The sequence below is a fragment of the Leucoraja erinacea genome, chromosome 1 (genome assembly GCF_028641065.1).
Source record: "Leucoraja erinacea ecotype New England chromosome 1, Leri_hhj_1, whole genome shotgun sequence".
In the NCBI taxonomy this organism is placed as follows: domain Eukaryota; kingdom Metazoa; phylum Chordata; class Chondrichthyes; order Rajiformes; family Rajidae; genus Leucoraja; species Leucoraja erinaceus.
In genome coordinates, this window is record NC_073377.1 from 18,613,236 (window position 1) to 18,632,558 (window position 19,323).

Here is a 19,323-nt window from a genome sequence, read left to right on the forward strand (position 1 = left end):
GGGACTGTCATGTGTCCCGAAAGCGGTGGAGGCAGATTCTCTGGATGCTTTCAAGAGAGAGCTAGATAGGGCTCTTAAAAATAGTGGAGTCAGGGGATATGGGGAGAAGGCAGGAACGGGGTACTGATTGGGGATGATCAACCATGATCACATTGAATGACGGTGCTGGCTCGAAGGGCCGAATGGCCTACTCCTGCACCTATTGTCTATTGACTATTGTGTTGGTAGATTGGAGCGGCTGGGCTTGTATATTATGTAATTTAGAAGGATGAGAGGGATTCTTATTGAAACATAAAATTATTAAGGGTTTGGTCATGCTAGAGGCAGGAAACATGTTTCCAATGTGAGGGAGTCCAGAACCAGAGGCCACAGTTTAAGAATAAGTGGTAAGCAGCCATTTAGAACGGAGGTTAGGAAACACTTTTTCACACAGAGTTGTGAGTGTGTGGAATTCTCTGCCTCAGAGGGCGGTGGAGGCTGGTTCTCTGGATGCTTTCAAGAGAGAGTTAGATAGAGCTCTTAGGGATAGCGCAGTTAAGGGATATGGAGAGAAGGCAGGAACGGGGTACTGATTGTGGATGATCAGCCATGATCACATTGAATGGCGGCACTGGCTCGAAGGGCCGAATGGCCTACTCCTGCACCTAATGTCTATTGTCTATTAATAGTTCAGTAGTTTGATTGTACAACATGTTTCCAATACTGTGAGATGCACATTATGTTTCCAATTGTATCAGAAGTGATCAAAATTTGAAATATTATTGATCTAGCATGATTAATTTCTTAAAATGTAGGTACATTACAATGGTTTCCTTTAATTCCACTCACCTGGCCATTTGTTTGTATGCTTCTTCAGCCACTGCAAAGATATGGGGGTCCATGTCCCCCATGTTCTGGCCACTATATGCCTGAATGACATCTTCTCCATAAATTGGCAGCTGTTCATAAGGATTAATAGCGACTAAGACGATACCTAGAAATACAGAAGCGCTCTGTGACACATTGAGATAATAATTGCACTGTTACTTTCATATTCATTGTCTGCACTTTGCTGAGCTAAAACAAGACCACCCTCTTGCTGGAAGGAACAGGAAAACTGACGGTGAGGGCCCTGGCTGTAACACTGGAAAAACATTTTTAACAGTAATCAAATTATCCCATTAATAGAATAAAACCCTTTGGATATTATTTTTGCTTTAAAGTAATTTGTCCCCTAAAAGAAGAAATTTATATTAAAAATGTCATTAATAGTTTCAAAAAATCATTTCAATTGTTGAGCTTAAACTATATCAATATTGGTTGTGCAATATTTACCAAGTTCACTGCAATGTATTTGTCTCAGGTTATGTTAAAAATGTTGTTAAACTATTACTCAACCTCTTGAGCTTAGTCATAAGCAAATCCATTGTTATATTAAAGGACAGTGATGCACAAACATTCAATATATTGCCCCACCTTCAATCATTCTTTTCTCACAAAGTCCTTGAATGTGCTCCTGCAAGCTTTCCTACTATCAAAGTGGCTCTGATGCCAAAACCCATCCGTGACAAAGAAAACCCAGCTCCTTCGTCTTGCTAAATATACCTACAGTTTTTTGGCACAATTGAACAGAACAACCTTCTGAAAACATTCTGCAAGCTTTACCTACTTGAATTCCATTCTTAACAATCCAGTCGTAGCCAGCAAATCACACTCAGAAGGCTTATCCTCCTCTTCAAAAATCTCTGGTTTTCATCCCTATCTCGGGAAATCCATCCCAGGTCCCTTGGTATTGTCATCTACCGCCAACTAATGACACCATAGAGAACCAGAGCATGTAATCTAGCCACAATGTCCTTTCCATAACCATGCTTTACGACTGCATGTCCAACATTTGGCCACAAAGTACAGGAAATACTGATCTCATTGTTTTTGGTCAGTCATGGAGTTTAGAAGCATGGTCTTCAGCCCAACCCATCCATGTCCCATCTAGGCTAGTCCCATTTACCTGCATTCAACCAATATCCCTCTAAACCTTTCCCATCCAATGCACATGTCCAAATGTCTTTCAAATCAGGTTCCAATTAAATCTTACCCCTCTCACCATAAACCTATGTCCTCTTGTTCTTGATTCCTCTTCTCTGGGTAAGTGTACCTTATTTATTCCTGTCATGACTTTATGCACCTTTTATAAGATCACAGCTCATGTCCCTGAGCTCAAAGGAATAAAGTGCTAGCCTGTCCAAATTCTCCATATACCTCAGGGCCTTGAGTCTTGAAAACATCCCTGTAAATCGCCTAAGCATCCCTTCCAACCTAATGACATCCTTGCTATAGCACAAAATTAACACAATACTCCAAATGCAGAATCGCCAACAGTAACATAACACCCCAACTCCAAATTCAATACCCTGACTGAAGGAGGTCAATGTACCAAAAGCATACAGGAAGAAACTAAAGATGCTGGTTTAAACCAAAGATAGACACAAGATGCTGGAGTAACTCAGCGGGACAAGCAGCATCTCTGGAGAGAAGGAATGGGTGACGTTTCGGGTCGAGACCCTTCTTCAGACTGATCTCAGGGGAGAGAGAGGAACATAGATAAGGAAATGCATAGATAAGGAAGTGCAAGGTGTGAAAACAGGACAAAAGGAATGAAGTTCAAGGAATGTTTAAAAAGTTATCATAGTCGGTTTGCAGGAGTAATCACAGAACGGGAGCAGCGAGAGAAGATGTTGTACCAAAAGCATTCTTTACCACTTTTTCTACTAAGGGTAGTCATTGGTTAATTCTGTCCTTTAAACATGGACACTGCCCTTCAATCTAGTATCATTTAGACAATAGATAATGGGTGCAGGAGTAGGCCATTCGGCCCTTTGAGGCAGCACCGCCATTCAATGTGATCATGACTGATCATCCCCAGTCAGTACCCTGCCTTCTCTCCTGCCTTCTCCCCATACCCCCTGACTCCGCTATCTTTAAGAGCCCTATCTAGCCCTATCTAATTTGTGGCCACGGTGAGAGGGGTCAGAGATAATCTTACTCGCTCATTTCCTGGCCCTTACAGTGTACAACTGTAAGGTTGGGGGGGGGGGGAAGAAGGTTGTAGCCAATAACCTTCTCAGCTGATCGAATGATTCGCTGCAGCCTCCGGATGTCGTGCTTGGTGGCTGAGCCAAACCAGACCATGATGGAGAAGATGAGGACAGACTCTACGATGGTAGTATAAACCTGGACCATCATTGCCTGTGGCAGATTGTGTTTTCTCAGCTGCCGCAGGAAGTACATTGTCTGATGGGCTTTTTTGACTGTGGAGTCGATGGTGGCCTCCCGCTTAAGGTCCCTGGAGATGATGGTTCCAAGGAATGTAAAAGACTCTACAGATGTGACTGTAGTGTTGTTGATGGTGAGTGGGGGGGAGGGGAGGGGGAGCTCTCCTAAAGTCTACAATCAACTCCACTGTCTTAAGAGCATTGAGGGGTGGAAGATTGCAACCTTCACGTGGTCCGCCCTGTTTTGACGAATGCAATCAACCCGGTGTGCACAATCAAATATAACCAAATAGAACAAGTTGTCCTACAACTTTAGGCTGTGCACACCATATGCAAGAAGAAGACCATTGAGCTCCAGGTTGTTGCGATGGTACCAGGAGGCCACCTGTCTGTGGGCAGATCCCTCCCCATCCTGATCAGTCCAATCAGGGTTGTGTCGTCCGCAAACTTGAGAAGCTTGACAGACGATTTTGTGGCGATGCAGTTGTTGGTGTAGAGAGAGTAAAGCGGGGGGAGAGTACACCGCCTTGAGGTGCTCCTATGCTGAGGGTCAGCGGTTCAGAGATGTGCTTTCCAAGCCTAATGTGAGGAAAGACATTCTTGCCATAGAGGGAGTACAGAGAAGGTTCACCAGACTGATTCCTGGGATGTCAGGACTTTCATATGAAGAAAGACTGGATAGACTCGGCTTGTACTCGCTAGAATTTAGAAGATTGAGGGGGGATCTTATAGAAACTTACTAAATTCTTAAGGGGTTGTACAGACTAGATGCAGGAAGATTATTCCTGATGTTGGGGAAGTCCAGAACAAGGGGTCACAGTTTAAGGATAAGAGGGAAGTCTTTTAGGACCGAGATGAGAAAATCATTTTTTACACAGAGAATGGTGAATCTGTGGAATTCTCTGCCACAGAATGTAGTTGAGGCCAGTTCATTGGCTATATTTAAGAGGGAGTTAGATGTGGCCCTTGTGGCTAAAGGGATCAGGGGGTGTGGAGAGAATGCAGGTACGGGATACTGAGTTGGATGATCTGCCATGCTCATATTGAATGGCGGTGCAGGCTCGAAGGGCTGAATGGCCTACTCCTGCACTCCTGGGGGGGGGCAGGGAGAACAATGGAGACAAAATGTGATACTTTGTAACTTTGTCGGTGCCGGATATGTGGCGACTCTTTGCATACTTGTCACATGGGATAATAAAGTAAAGGGCCTACTCCTGCACTTAATTTCTATGTTTCTATTGTTCATTCATTCATTGTGTAGTTTACTTCATATATCAACAAGGCGGCACCTTAAACATCCCACCTGCCCCCTCATAATGCATCTGCACAATCTTACCTGCAGAATGTCCTCCCTACCATCACTCTAATAACTCTGTTTGTAATTTCTTTACTCACCGCAGTAAGTGTATATGGCATTGGACTCAATGAAGCGGACCTTCAAGTTGTGGAGCACAGCAGGTTCATGAAGATAACTGAGAGCCGTCAGGTCATTCTCACCCACAAGGATATCGGGATTACGCAGGAAAGGCAACTGACTTGTCTTGGAATTGACAGGATGCTCCACAGGCTGCAGCAAAAATCCAAGAACCACAAAAAAATTAGATTCAATAATGCCTTGTAAACATCCTAAAAAAAATCCATCAAATGGCGTTGCATATAGATATTTTTTATGCTGGCGAGGAATATAGCACCTAAAACACTGTCTCAATGAAGGTCTCGGCATGGTGTCATCTGTCTATTTCACTCCACACATGCTGCCTGACCCCACTGTCTTCCCCCAGTAGCGCTCCTTTTTTATGCTACAGATTCTGGTATCTACACTCTTGTGCCACTGAAAATATTGTGACTCAAGTCGACTTGAAGGCATGTGCTATTCTGTCAGAAGAATATATTCACCTTTATTAAATTTGTTGGCTTTCTTAAGGACCCCCTATGCAGAAGGTGTGATCTTTGATGCTTTATTTAGTACATTTTTAGCAATATTTGGAATAGATTTTTCTCAGAGATAATACTGATGTATAAAGCATATCTTGTGAGAGAGAATGGACAGAAGCTCAATGCAAAAGCGAATCACACTGTAATTAACCGATTGTTAGTCATATTAAATATATCGCTCATACTTTCAAGTACTGCAACAAGAAGCAATATACCATCAACTTTATTTACTTAATCCCTTGAACAGAGTAAAGCATTCTGAGGTGCTTCACGGGATAATTATCAAACAACAAAGCAGTGGGTTTTGAGCTGTTTTACGTAAGAAAGAGGAACGATACTCAGCGGTGTTGGGAGAGAACGCTGCAGCATGGAGACATTCACAGTGAAGGGGTGGTTGCTCATGATGAAGCATTTAGGGAGGATCAAGCTGCCAAGAGATCTGTGTATGAGGGTACAAGCTGCGGCAGATGAGAAAGAGGAGCAGGAAGGCCAAAGACTGATCAGAAAAATATGAATGCGAGTTTTAAAACATGGTACTGCTTCACCAGGACTCAATATAAATCAGAAGGCACTGGGAAGATCGAAATTTTTTGAAAGAGATGGGTAAATGAGTTTTGGATGAATTCAGGCTTACAGAAGTTAGAATGAGAGAATTCACTGTATCTTCAATTACACAAAAGCTGCAATGCAAAACGATGATTGCTCTGGTGTCAAACAGTGCACATGTAAAATCCTGACTAACCACATTGGGAAGATGGAAGCCAGCCAATTTAACTCAAAGTTTAGCCCAAAGTTTCAAACTCTGCAGCCCATTTTCCCCCATCTCTCAGTCACAGGCTCAGCCCAAATGGGGCACAGCATTGGAGGGTACTCTGTTGTGCTGGGCACATAGACATTTCATATCTCAAACCTATTTATACTTTTGCTGCATTCCCAGATCCTCCTTTGCCTTCCTGACACCAATTGCTGACCTTCACCATCACCAAACCTCCGCTGTTCCCCATTCTTAGGTGGCTCCTCAGAATCAAGGGTGAGTTATGTTCCCATGGTGCTGAGGTGAATGATGAGGTCAATGTGAGAACTGCAGAGACTACCATAGATCCCTGACTACGAATAGTGCAGGAGATGGTGAACTTCATCTGCTTTTAATGTAGGCTATCCATGTGGACTCAAAATTCACAATGCCACCTTGATAGCTTCTTCTCTATATAGAGCCATCGTTGAGCCAGGAGGACTGAGATGAGGAAAAACATTTTCACCCAGAGAGTTCTCTACCACAGAAAGCAGTGGAGGCCATTCCACTGGATGTATTCAAGAGATAGGTAGATATAGCTCTTTGGGCTAATGGTTATCATGCAACTAACCATGTCAGCCGCTTCCCACAAATCTTTACATTCCGACAGCAGGATCAAGGGACCAATTGAGGATAAATCGGCTGTCTGGATGCAAGGATTTGCGGGATTTTCTTTTATTATTATTTATTTATTTATTTATTTATTAGAAGTACAATAAGTTACAGTAATACACACCATATATCTTATTACATTTGTTGTACTTCATTTTTTGAGCTTTAAGGAAGATAGAAATAAAGGAAGTAAGGAAAGTGAGAAAGTCGTGATAGTGCGAGAAAGTGTTGGGGAAAAAAAAAAGCCCAATAGAAAGAGAGTCAGAGAAGAAAGTTAAGAAATAGACCCTAGAAAAGAGAGAAAGAAAGAGAAACAATCGCTCTATTATAAAAAACTACGCAAAAAGGGATATACCAACCATATTTTTCACCCCCCGTTACCAGAGTGCCTTTTCATTGCCGGGAAATACGGTACTGTATTAAGAGATATGGCTTTCGAAGACTTTTTAAAAGTCGACTGACTCTCTACCCAGAGTAATTACTCACGGCATGTGCCTGCTTTGAACTATCTTTAAATCAGACTTTAGGGTGGACAGTCAGATCTTTTTTCCCCCCAGGGTGGAAATATTTAACACTACAGGGCATAGCAAAAGGCGAGAGGGTGAAAGTTTAATGGAGATGTGCGGGGCAAAGTTTTTTTTTACACAGAGAATGGTAGAGGACTGGAACACATTGCCAGGGGTGGTGGTGGAGGCAGATACAATAGTGGCCTTTGAGCACTATTTTAGATAGGCACATGGCAGTGCAGGTAAGGAGGATATGGACCATGTACAGGCAGATGAAAGGATTTTAATTTGGCATCGTGTCCAGCACAAACATTGTGGGCCGAAGGGCCTGTTTCTGTGCTATGCTGTTCTATGTAACAAGTGAATGCTAAAACATTCTAAATGATGACATCAAAGGACAAAACATATTATTGAATTGTAACAAGGGTTAAGAGAGTTGTTTAAATCTCATTAAGGAGCTGTGCTCCGTTCGTTTGGAGTTTCCCCACAAAATTATCTGGTTTGTTCATTTAGGATTTACCAGAATATACATTAATCTACATTTCAAATGAAGAAACACACAATAGAACACATCGAGAGCACAGACGTGGAGTGTCCTTGTTATAGCCCATAGGTCACACTGTCCAGATATTGAGCAACATGTTATTTTGCCGTAAAGAATGCAAACACAGTGAACCAGAAGAGTATGTGTAGAACAGATCCAAATGTAGAAAAAATGTCTCTGCTGTGGCTGAGAACTGATCATAGCGACACCTATAGAAACATAGAAAGTAGGTGCAGGAGTAGGCCATTCGGCCCTTCAAGCCAGCACCGCCATTCAATATGATCATGGCTGATCATCCAGAATCAGTACCCTGTTCCTGATTTTTCCCCATATCCCTTGATTCCGTTAGCCCTAAGAGCTAAATCTAACTCTCTCTTGAACACATTTAAAAAACAGGGAGAGTGACAAATGTCTGGAACACATCTAAAGGAGGTGGTGGAAGTGGATATGATTAGTTATTCAACAGATAGAAACTGTAGCCCTTAATTTGTTTGATCCTGTTCGTTAAAGCAATGCATTATATTTTTCTTATTATCCTATTTTCACATTTCTTATTTTGACTCCAGAGACTTCTATTTGCCAAAAATCACATCTAAATGTAATCATTGATGGATATTTCTTCCCACCAAGTGCTCTCAGGGGTTAGCAACATGAATCGCGGTCCATTCTCAATACCCAGAGAATCTTTACTTTGCAATGTGCCTCAAATAATCTTTGAGGGAAATCTCTCTAAATTTGTGACTTGCTGTCAATCTTATTAGTCTCTGACTACATTTATCAACAGTTTTCAGCTGTGGTGTCAGACACAGGGGCAAGGCTACTCAGATTTTATTTCACATAAGAGTTAACAGGCGCAGTGAAGACAATGTACATGGGTTAAACTTAAGCACAGATAGAAAAGTTGAAAGGAGAGCATGAACATTTTTCAAAACACAGCCAGTGACAAATGCCTGGCTCACAGCTAAAGGAGGTGGTGGATGTGGATAAGATTGCATATAATTGGATACAACAAATTTGTACACACGAATAGGCACAGAATAGAGGAATATGGATATTAGTTAGATTGGCATCATGATCAGTACAGCCATGGTGGGCTTTAGACCCAGTCCCTGTGCTTACACTTCTATCTTTGGAAGTCCACAGTTTCCATCCTTTATCCAGCCTTGGTTTAATTTCAATTCATTAAAAGTACCAAACTACAATCCTTCCAAATTGTGGTCATTCGAGGTGCCATATCTGAAGCGTTATCTTTCCACTAATGTTGCATATTGCCACTCAATTCTATTTTAATTATGTTTCCCTAGGTTTTTCATTTTTCTTTCAGAATGCAATGCAATCCAATGCAAAGCACATTTCTGGTCTACTTTATGTAGCTTTATTCATGTTCTCAGGATATCCAATTGGACTTCATATTCATATAATTTACAATGTTATTCTGAAGATGAATATGGCAGCTAATATGTACAAGATATCCCACAAAATGAATTACCTGAATATCTCTTTTTGGGGAAAAGGAGTACATTTTAAAAAAAATCAACTGCAAAAGGAGAACCGTATTTTCTTCAAATATATCAGATCTTTTACATCCACAAAGGAAGGCAGATGATCACGTATAATAGATTTAACTACTGGAACAGTAATTATTTAACAATTCTGCATTTACCTGGAGTGTAAACCACAAACTTTCTGACTTCCCAGCTGATTCCAATATTCAAAAGCAGAAGAGGATGTTACACCTGCTGACCAGTCACAAGTACAACCGTGTATCTATACCTTTCAAGAGGAAGTTTACATAATTACAGATGAGATTCCTTCTGCGTTCCTTCCCACATCTGAAAAGATGTAAACTTCCTCTGAGGAACATAGAAACATAGAAATTAGGTGCAGGAGTAGGCCATTCGGCCCTTCGAGCCTGCACCGCCATTCAATATGATCATGGCTGATCATCCAACTCAGCATCCTGTACCTGCCTTCTCTCCATACCCCCTGATCCCTTTATCCACAAGGGCCACATCTAACTCCCTCTTAAATATAGCCAATGAACTGGCCTCAACTACCTTCTGTGGCAGAGAATTCCACAGATTCACCACTCTCTGTGTGAAAGATTTCCCCCTTATCCTTAAACTGTGACCCCTTGTTCTGGGCTTCCCCAACATCGGGAACAATCTTTCTGCATCTAGCCTGTCCAACCCCTTAAGAATTTTGTAAGTTTCTATAAGATCCCCCCTCAATCTACTAAATTCTAGCGAGAATTCTACAGAACATCTGACCTGTGAGGGGTAGGGCATTGCTGCTTCTCCACTTTCCTCTGCAGACTAATTTCCTTGTAGAATACTTGTGTTGTTAAACCATGTGTAGTATCTCACACAAGTTGAGTGACTATCGCTCCTCAGGTGCCCTCCTTTCACAAAGGCTGCACACTTTAACCCGAGTTACTATTAAATGTTTTGTCTTTAAGTGTGTCACCCAAGACCCAACACTTGGCATTGGCAGAAAGTTGTCATTCCTCTGTCCACTAGCCCACTAACAGTACTGACCATTTCATCTTCCAGTTTAAGATGAAGGATCTCATCCCCCTCTTTGTAGTTCTGAACGATTTCTGCTGATTTCCAAACATCCTCTGGGTCAGGGATCCAAACCTTTGTATACTGCAAAACAAAAGCAAGACATATTGGTGTACAGAAAGCAACAGGTTATAGTGAATGCATCCTCTTTGCATTACAATGAACAGTATTATACTTTGTTACATCGAGAAAGTATCATTTTAGAGGTGAATATGTTACTGCTGAAAGTCACCCGTTCTCCGTGAGCAATTACAAAAAAAATCTCTCAGAATGCTCCAAAAATCTCTCCGTCCTAGCGAGAGTCACCCAGTGTGTACTAATAAATATTGAGTCATCAATATTCTTGGTATATTTAATTTCAGAAACAGTCATCAAATTGTTTCTGACTCAGTCATACACTGCAGAAACAGGCCCTATGGACCAACGTGGCCATGTGGTCCAAGATGCCCCATCTTTATCCATTACAATTTGTAAGCTCATAGAATTGTGGTCAATGATCTCAAAGTGCTCATCCATGACACTTCATTGAGTTCCCATGCCCAATTCCCGCAGAATAGGTCAGGTTTAGCCTTCTACCTTGTGGGCCATCTGCGTATTGCCAGATTCCTGAACACCAGATCAATAGCACAATGGCAGTCACAGTCTATATTGGGAAAGTTCAAATCTCCTAGTATGACAACTTTATTAGTCTTGTAGCAGCCTACAATCGCGTAGTCAATGAGAATTAAAGGAATAAATATGCTATTTGGCAACCTATCGTGCACTCCCAACAAGGTGATCATCCTCTTTTTAGTTTTCAGCTCCACTCATATAGTGTCACTGGATGAACCCTCAGTAATGTGTTCTTGGACTACTGCTGTGATATTCTCCTTAATAAAAAAAATAAATGCTCCCAACTCTATCTTGCCTCCAGCACCTATACCCCGGTACATTAAGCTTCCAGTACTGTCCTTCCTTAGCCAGGCTTCTATAATGGCTCCAACGTCCCAGACGCATGTTCTTATCCAAGCATTGAGTTCATTTGCCTTCCATCAGACCTCTTGCATCGGACTAAATGCCATTTAACCCATCTTTCCTCACTTCCTGCTGTGCTCCTCATTATCCTGTCTATTGAACCTGCTGTCATTGACTTCTGTATCGACTTCTAGCCTCCCCCTGCTTTCCTACCGCATTGAAACTGCTCCCTCTGCCAATCCAGGCTAATGCCCCTGTCCCACTTAGGAAACCTGAACGGAAACCTCTGAAGACTTTGCGCCCCATCCAAGGTTTCAGTTCCGGAGGTTCCCAGAGGTTTTTGTCAGTCTCCCTACCTGCTTCCACTACCTGCAACCTCCGGCAACCACCTGCAACCTCCGGGAACGGCACAGAAACCTTGGGTGGGGCGCAAAGTCTCCAGAGGTTTCCGTTCAGGTTTCCTAAGTGGGACAGGGGCATAAGGGAGGCACGGTGGTGCAGCGGTAAAGTTGCTGCCTTTCAGCGTTTGCAGCACCGGAGAACCAGGTTCGATCCCGACAAGGGTGCCGTCTGTACAGAGTTTGTACGTTCTCCCCGTGACCATGAGGGTTTTCTCCGAGATCTTCGGTTTCCTCCCACACTCCAAATGTACGTACATTGGCTTGATATAACTGTGAATTCTCTCTAGTGTGTGTAGGTATAATGTTATGTGCGGGAATCACTGGTCGGTGCAAACACAGTGGGTCAAAGAGCCTGTTTCCGTTCCATTTCTCTAAAATAAAATAAACTAAACCCTTCCAGGTAGCACTTACAAATTTGCCAGGATATTAGTCCTCCTTCAGTTCAAGTCCAACCCACTTCCCTCTTGTACATGCTATCTCTACCCCAGTAGAGATCTCAATGGTTCAAAGATTTGAATCGCTGCCTCGGATACCAACTCCACAGCCACACACTTATGTGTCCTATCTTCGTATTGATGCCTTCATTTGCGAATGGCTCTGGAAGTAATCTGGACATTGCTACCCTTCAGATCCTGCTTTTTATTTGTTTGCCCTTTTGCCCAATTCCCTATATTCATTCTGCAGGACTTCATCTCTTTTGCAACCTATGTCACTTCTAACTACTCACATTCCCCCTTGAGAGTCACTCTGAAACATCCTAAACCCTGGCACCGGGGAGGCAACACACCGTCCTGGAGTCCATTTGCCCCTTTGGACAAGTTCAGAACTCTACTTCCCAAACAAACAGATCCTCTTACATTTATAAGGAGGATCTACTCTTCATTTTCAACCAAGTTAAAAATATAATTAATTTAGAGTCATAAAGCATGGAAACAGGCCCTTCGGCCCAACTTGCCCACACCAACCAACTTGCCCCATCCACACTAGTTCCACCTGCTTTCGTTTGGCCTTATCCTAATAAACTTATGCTGTGAACCTGTACAAATATATTTTAAACATCTTGATAGTATCTGCCTCAACTACCTCCTCTGGCAGCATGTTACATATATCCATCACCCTTTGTGTCAGGCTCCTATTAAATCTTTCCCCCCTCATCTTAAAACTATGTCCTCTGGTTCTTGATTTCCCAACTCCAGGTAAAGACTGTGCATTTACTCGATCTTATCCTCTTATTATCTTATACACCTATATGAGATCACCACACATCCACCTGCACTCCAAGGAATTAGGTCCTAACCTGATCAATGTTTCTTTATAGCTCAGGCCCTCGAGTCCTGGCAACATCCTCATAAATCTTTGCTACTCCAGTTTAACAACATCTTTCCTATAACAGGGTGACGAAAAGTGAACACAATCCTCCAAATATGGCCGAACCAATGTCTTGTACAACTGTAGCATAACCCCTCAACTTTTGCACTCAATACACTGACTAATGAAGGCCATTGTGCCAAAAGCCTTCTTGACCACCCTCCTGTGATGGCATTTTTTGGAAACTATATACCTGTACTATTAGATCTCCCTGCTCTACAACACTCCCTAGAGCCCTGCCATTCACTGTGTAGGTCCTGCCCTTGTTAGACTTCCCAAAATGCAACACTCACATTTCTCTGGATTAAATTCCATCAACCATACCTCACCTCACCTGCTCAACCGATTAAGATCCTGCTGTAATTTTCGTAAACCATTTTTAATATCTACAATACCACCCACTTTAGTGTAATTGGCAAACTTACTAATCATGCCATGTACGATCTCATCCAAATCATATATATAGATGATATCCAACAATGGGCCCAGCACCGTTCCCTGAGGCACACCACTAGTGACAGGCCTGCAGTCTGAAAAACAACCTCCCACTATCATGCTCTCCTTCCTTCCATTAAGCCAAATTTTCATCCAGTCGGCTAGCTCTCCTTGGCTCCTATATGATCAAACCTTCCAGAGCAGTCTACCAGCAGAAGTGGCATTGTCGCATTTCTGGATTTATAATATTTGTTGCTCCCATATTCGAGCCATTAGCACACCACCAGGAAAGTGGAAGGATGATGCCATATCATACACTTCCTTCGGTTAGTATCATTAGCAGCTCAGAGTGCTGAATCACACCCAATAACTCTGGAATCTGCCCTTGGATTAATAAAGGAATGAATGAGGATGAAATCAAATTTAATAATGGGGAAAAAAACATACTTAAATTCTGGAAAAACGCCCCAACAATAAATATGTGGATTTCAAATATGTTCGAAATGCTGCACCTGGAAGATATGAGATTCCTTCTAGCAGGCAAACCAGACCATTTCCAAAAGATTTGGTCTTCATTTGTCGACTTACTACAAGTACAAGGTGCAACAGAATTCTGAAAAGAAATAGTTTCAGGACCTGGTGAGGGGGGAGGAAAAATACGGTTGGTTTTAGCTCTTTTTTTACTTTTACAATATCATCTGTTTTCTTTCTCTCTTTTTCCCTTTCTATGGCTTACTTCTAAACTTTTTTTTCCATCTCTCTGTCTAAGGGTCTTTTTTTTTTTTATCACTCTTTCACACATTCACTTTCTTTACTTTTCTTCTTTATAAAGTTTGAAATATGAAGTGGTACAAGAAATGTATTATGTTATTTTTGGCTTATATTATTGTAATGTACACTACTTCTAATAAATAAAATTATTTAAAAAAAAAGAAAGAAATCAAATTCAAAGAAATATAAAGTCCACATGCTGGAATCTTGAGCAAAAAGCAAAGTGCTGGGTGCATAGATGCTGCTTGCCCACTGAGCTGCCCCAGCCCTCGTTTTATACTCAACATTCAAGAACAAATCAATGGTGGGATCAATATTAGTTTTGAAATCTGCATTTTGGTCTCCTAATTTGAGGACAGACATTGTTGCTATTGAGGGAGTGACACAAGGTGGTTCACAAGGTTAATTCCCGGGATGGAGGGACTGTCATATGTTGAAAGAATGGAGCGACTGGGCTTGTATACACTGGAATTTAGAAGGATGGCAGGATATCTTATTGAAACATATAAGATTATTGAGGGATTGGACATGCTAGAGGCAGGAGACATGTTCCAAATGTTGGGGGAGTCCAGAACCAGGGGCCACAGTTTAAGAATAAAGGGTAGGTCATTTAGAACGGAGATGCGGAAAAACTTTTTCACCCCGAGAATTGTGAACCTATGTAATTCTCTGCCTCAGCAGGCAGTGGAGGCCGAATCTCTCGATGCTTTCACAAGAGAGTTAGATAGAGCTTTTATAAAGAACGGAGTCAAGGGATACGGGGAGAAAGCAGAAACGGGGAACTGGTTGTGGATGATAAGCCATGATTACAGTGAATGGCGGTGCTGGCTGGAAGGGCCGAATGGCCTACTCCTGCACCTATTATCTATTGCCCTACATTGAGCTCTGCAGATTTTTTCAATTGCCCATCTCCATTTACATGAGTAGCCCAGTGGCATGGTGTAGAACTGCCTCGTAGCTTCAGTGACTGTTGGTGCTGAATGTGGTAGCCAATCCTCAACATAGAATAAACACAAAAAGCTGGAGTAACTCAGCGCGTCAGGCAGCATCCCTGGAGAAAAGGAATAGGTGACGGGTCAAAACCTTTCTTCAGACAGAGTTGGGGAAAGAGAGATATAGACGGTACTTCGGATAAATAAATGGATAATATGCAAAAAGCGTCGATAATCATTAACGGATGGTAGAGCCCACAATGGTCCACTGTAGGCTGTGGGATAGGTGATAACATAGAAAATAGGTGCAGGAGTAGGCCATTCGGCCCTTCGAGCCAGCACCGCCATTCAATGTGATCATGGCTGATCGTCCAAAATCAGTACCCCATTCCTGCTTTCTCCCCATATCCTTTGATTCCCTGAGCCCTAAGTGCTAAATCTAACTCTCTCTTGAAACCATTCAGTGAATTGGCCTCCACTGCCTTCTGTGGCAGAAAATTCCGCAGATTCACAACTTTCTGGGTGAAGAAGTTTATCCTCATCTCAGTCCTAAATGGCCTACCCGTGTTCTTAGACTGTGACCCCTGGTTCCGGACTCTCCCAACATCGGGAAAAATGTTCCTGCATCTACCCTGTCCAATCCCTCAAGAATGTTACATGTTTCTATAAGATTCCCTCTCATCCATCTAACTTCCAGTGAATACAAGCCCAGTCAAGCCATTCTTTCAACATACGTCAAGTTATACAGACAGCAGAATTGAACAAGATGACTGTGAAACTAGTACAACGGAGCACATGGTGGAGGGACTGACAGGGGCGATATACAAAGGTTACTTGAAGTGAGAGAAATCAATATTCATACCGCTCGGTTGTAAGCTCCTCCCTGCACGTAGAACGGTACAACACAGTAAATGGCCCTTCGACCCACAATGTCTCAGTCGACATGATGCCAATACCTCTTATCCTCCTTATCTTATCCATTTCCTGGATATCCATTAGCTTATCCAAAAGTTTCTTAAATGACAATCATCCCATCTGCCTCCACCATCACCTGGCAGCACATTCCAGGCACCCAGAACCTTCTGGAACAAAAACAAAACTTGCCCTGAACATATCCCTTAAACTTTAACACCTTAAAGCTATGCCCTATAGTAGTAGATTTTTCCATCCTAGGAAAAAGGTTCCAATTATCTGTGCTATCTCTGCCTCTCATAATTTTATATATTTCTATCAGGTTCCCCCGCAACTTCCGGCAAGTCTGTCCAACTGCTCCCTGTAGCTAATGTCCTCTAATCCAATCTTCATTCTGGTGATTGTCTATGAAAAGGTTGCATGTTCTCTCTGTGACCGCATGAATTTCCTCCAGGTGCCCCTGTTTCTACCTACCTCTCAAAGATTTGTGGTTGTGTAAGTTTACTAGGCTGCCGTGTAGAGAGAAATGGAATTAGATTAGGTTAGTGGTCGGTCAGAGTGGACTTGATGGGCCGAAGAGCCTGTTTCTATACTGTACAACTCTGAATGTGTGGGAACCTCATGCCTGAATTGCAGCTGTGGCCTTTCAAACAACTTTAAATACGCAATTATTAACATTGTGCGAGTGAATTGTTTTATCATCCAATTCCCCTTTGTCTTCATTAAAAATGTCTGTGTTAAGAGGTCCAAAAATAATTGAAAAAAATTTGCCGACCAAGCCCTTTGTTTTGACAGCAAGTATTGAAATAGATCTCACAGTGTCGACCTCCTCGTTGAATCTCAATTGCAGTTGCCAGGTCTTTGTAACAAAACAGTGGCAACACCATATAAATGAGAAAACAAAAACCAGCAGTTTACTTTTTAACTAATCTACTAAATTGTCATCCACTTCCATTTTCTTCAGCAACTCCCAGTACCTTGGCTCAGAGGTCACATGTGAACTCAAGTAGCACATGTTCACCAGTCAATCATTGACAGGGGATATTAGTTTTGCACAATTTAAACATCAATCCAATAAACCAATTTTAACTTCAGTGATTGCAAAGGGCATCATTCTTTTTTTTTTACAACGTGAAGTTCGAGTGAGCTCTTCTCCTCTCCTTCAGTAGTCCCTTGGGAATGAGTACGATTTACTTCTATTCTGGTTCTGGGGGATCTGAATAACCTTTATATAATCTTCCACAGAACATGGATAGGACAGGTTTAGAGGGATATGGGCAAAATACAGACAGGAGGGACTAGTGTAGATGGGACATGTCTGCTGGAGCGGGCAAGTTGGGCCGAAGGGCCTGTTTCCAAGCTGTAAGAGACTATGACTACGAGGTGGGGCAGGCGAGTGTGAGACTCCCGGTTTTCTCCACTGCGCTGTGCGCTCTTGATGTCTTCATCGATAAGTTTTAAGATTTTAGTAGATACTGTCTACTCCCCTCAAATTGCAGTACATGGCCTTCATGGCTTCCCTTCGATCAGGGGTGGTGACAGGACTGAACAGATTAAGTCCCTCTCCTTCTCTCTGTAGTTATACAGTCATAGAGTGATACAGCGTGGAAACAGGCCCTTTGGCCCATCTTGTCCCAGTCCCACCTGCCCGTGTTTAGTCCACATCCCTCCAAATCTGTCCTATCCATGTATCTCTGTCCAACTGTTTCTTAAATGTTGGGATAGTGCCTCCCTCACCTACCTCCTGTGACAGCTTGTTCCATACACCCACCACCCTTTGTGTAAACATTCTACCCCTCAGATTCCTATTCCTTTTCCCCTTCACCTTAAATTAATGCAGGGCTGCCAACTCTCACGCTTTGAGCGTGAGACTCACGCCCTCAAGCAAACTCTCACGCCCTCACGCTCATTACAAATTTCTCACGCTCAGTGGTGAGAAATTTTGTGATCAATGAAAATTTCAAACCTCGGATAAACTGCATGGTCCGCGGGTGTTGGAGAGCCGGGGCTGCGGGAGGGATGGGAGCAGAACCAGCGGCCGGAACAGATGCGGGGAGCCGGGACGGACGAGTGTTTGCCGGGGCCGGCGTGTCGCTCGCTGCAGCTCTGGCCATGGAGCGCTCCGGACAGTGCAAGTCCCGGTCCGTGGAGGCGTCGGAAGCGTTGCGCTGTTGCCACGAGAGTCTCTGTGCCGAAGGGACAGACTCTCAAAGGGAGATGGAGAGAGAGAGGGGAAGGAAACAGGGAGACAGTGGGGAGAGAGAGAGAGAGGGGGGTGAGAGAGGGGGAGAGGGGGGAGAGAGAGGGGGTGGAGAGGGAGGAGAGGTAGGAGAGAATGGGAGAGAGAAGGGGAAGAGAGAGGGGGGGTAAAAGAGAGAGGGGGGAAGAGGGGGAGGGGGGGAAAGAGAGAAACGGGGAAAGAGAGAGATGGGGGCAAAGAAAAAGAGATAAAGACAGAGGAGAAAGGGCAAGGGGAAGAGGGAGGTTGGAGGGAGAAATGGGGAAGAGAGGAGAAGAGCGAGGGGAAGAGAGAGAGGTGAGAGGGGGAAAGAGAGAGGGGAAAGGGTGTGGAGAGGGAGAGAGAGAGGGGAGAGAGAGAGAGAGAAGAGAGAGAGGGAGAGAGAGAGAGAGAGAGAGAGAGAGAGAGAGGGGGGAGAGAGAGTGAGAGAGAGAGAGAGGGGAGAAAGGGGGAGAGAGAGAGAGGGGGAGAGAGAGAGGGGGAGGAGGGGGAGAGGGGGAGGTAGGGGGAGGGAGGGGAGCGAGAGGGGGGGGAGAGAGGGAGAGAGAGAGAGGGAAGGGGAGAGAGAGAGAGAGGGGGAGAGAGGGAGAGAGAGAGAGAGAGAGGAGAGAGAGAGAGGGAGAGAGAGAGAGAGAGAGAGAGAGGGGAAGAGAGAGGGGAGGGGGAGAGAGAGGGGGAGAGAGAAGGGGTGTGAAGGGGGGAGGAGGGGGAGAGGAAAGGGAGCGGAAGAGAGGGGGGAGAGAGAGTCTCTGCGTCGAATTTGCCCAGGTGACCGGCATGGATCAGGCTGCGGCTCGGTGCATCCTGGAGGACAACCAGTGGCTGCTGGAAGTAAGTACCAAGCACTGGGTAGAAACGGTGGAAGGTAGTGGACTTCAAATGGGGGTGGTTGGAGAAAGCATCCTGCTTGTCTGCTAGATTTTCACTTACTGTAACTGCAGGAAAAATGGTCCCAATGTTGGGGGCGTTCAGAACTATGGGTCACAGTTTAAGAATAAAGGGGGGGGGGGCAATTACGACTGAGATGAGGACAAACTTTCTTCACGCAGAGAGTTGTCAATCTGTGGAATTCTCTGCCACTTTCAAGAGAGAGTTACATTTAGTTC

At 43.6% G+C, this 19,323-nt stretch overlaps 1 protein-coding gene across 1 annotated transcript in view; it reads right to left on the bottom strand.

The window, feature by feature from the left end:
* myo5b (myosin VB) overlaps nucleotides 1–19,323 on the bottom strand; it is a 244,990-nt gene that overhangs the window by 146,872 nt on the left and 78,795 nt on the right. The window contains exons 2-4 of the mRNA XM_055660264.1: nucleotides 10,179–10,289; nucleotides 4,647–4,818; nucleotides 829–973 (exon numbers count right to left, since the gene is read on the bottom strand). Coding sequence (XP_055516239.1) covers nucleotides 829–973; nucleotides 4,647–4,818; nucleotides 10,179–10,289 — 428 coding nt within the window. The remainder of the gene's footprint in view (nucleotides 1–828; nucleotides 974–4,646; nucleotides 4,819–10,178; nucleotides 10,290–19,323) is intronic.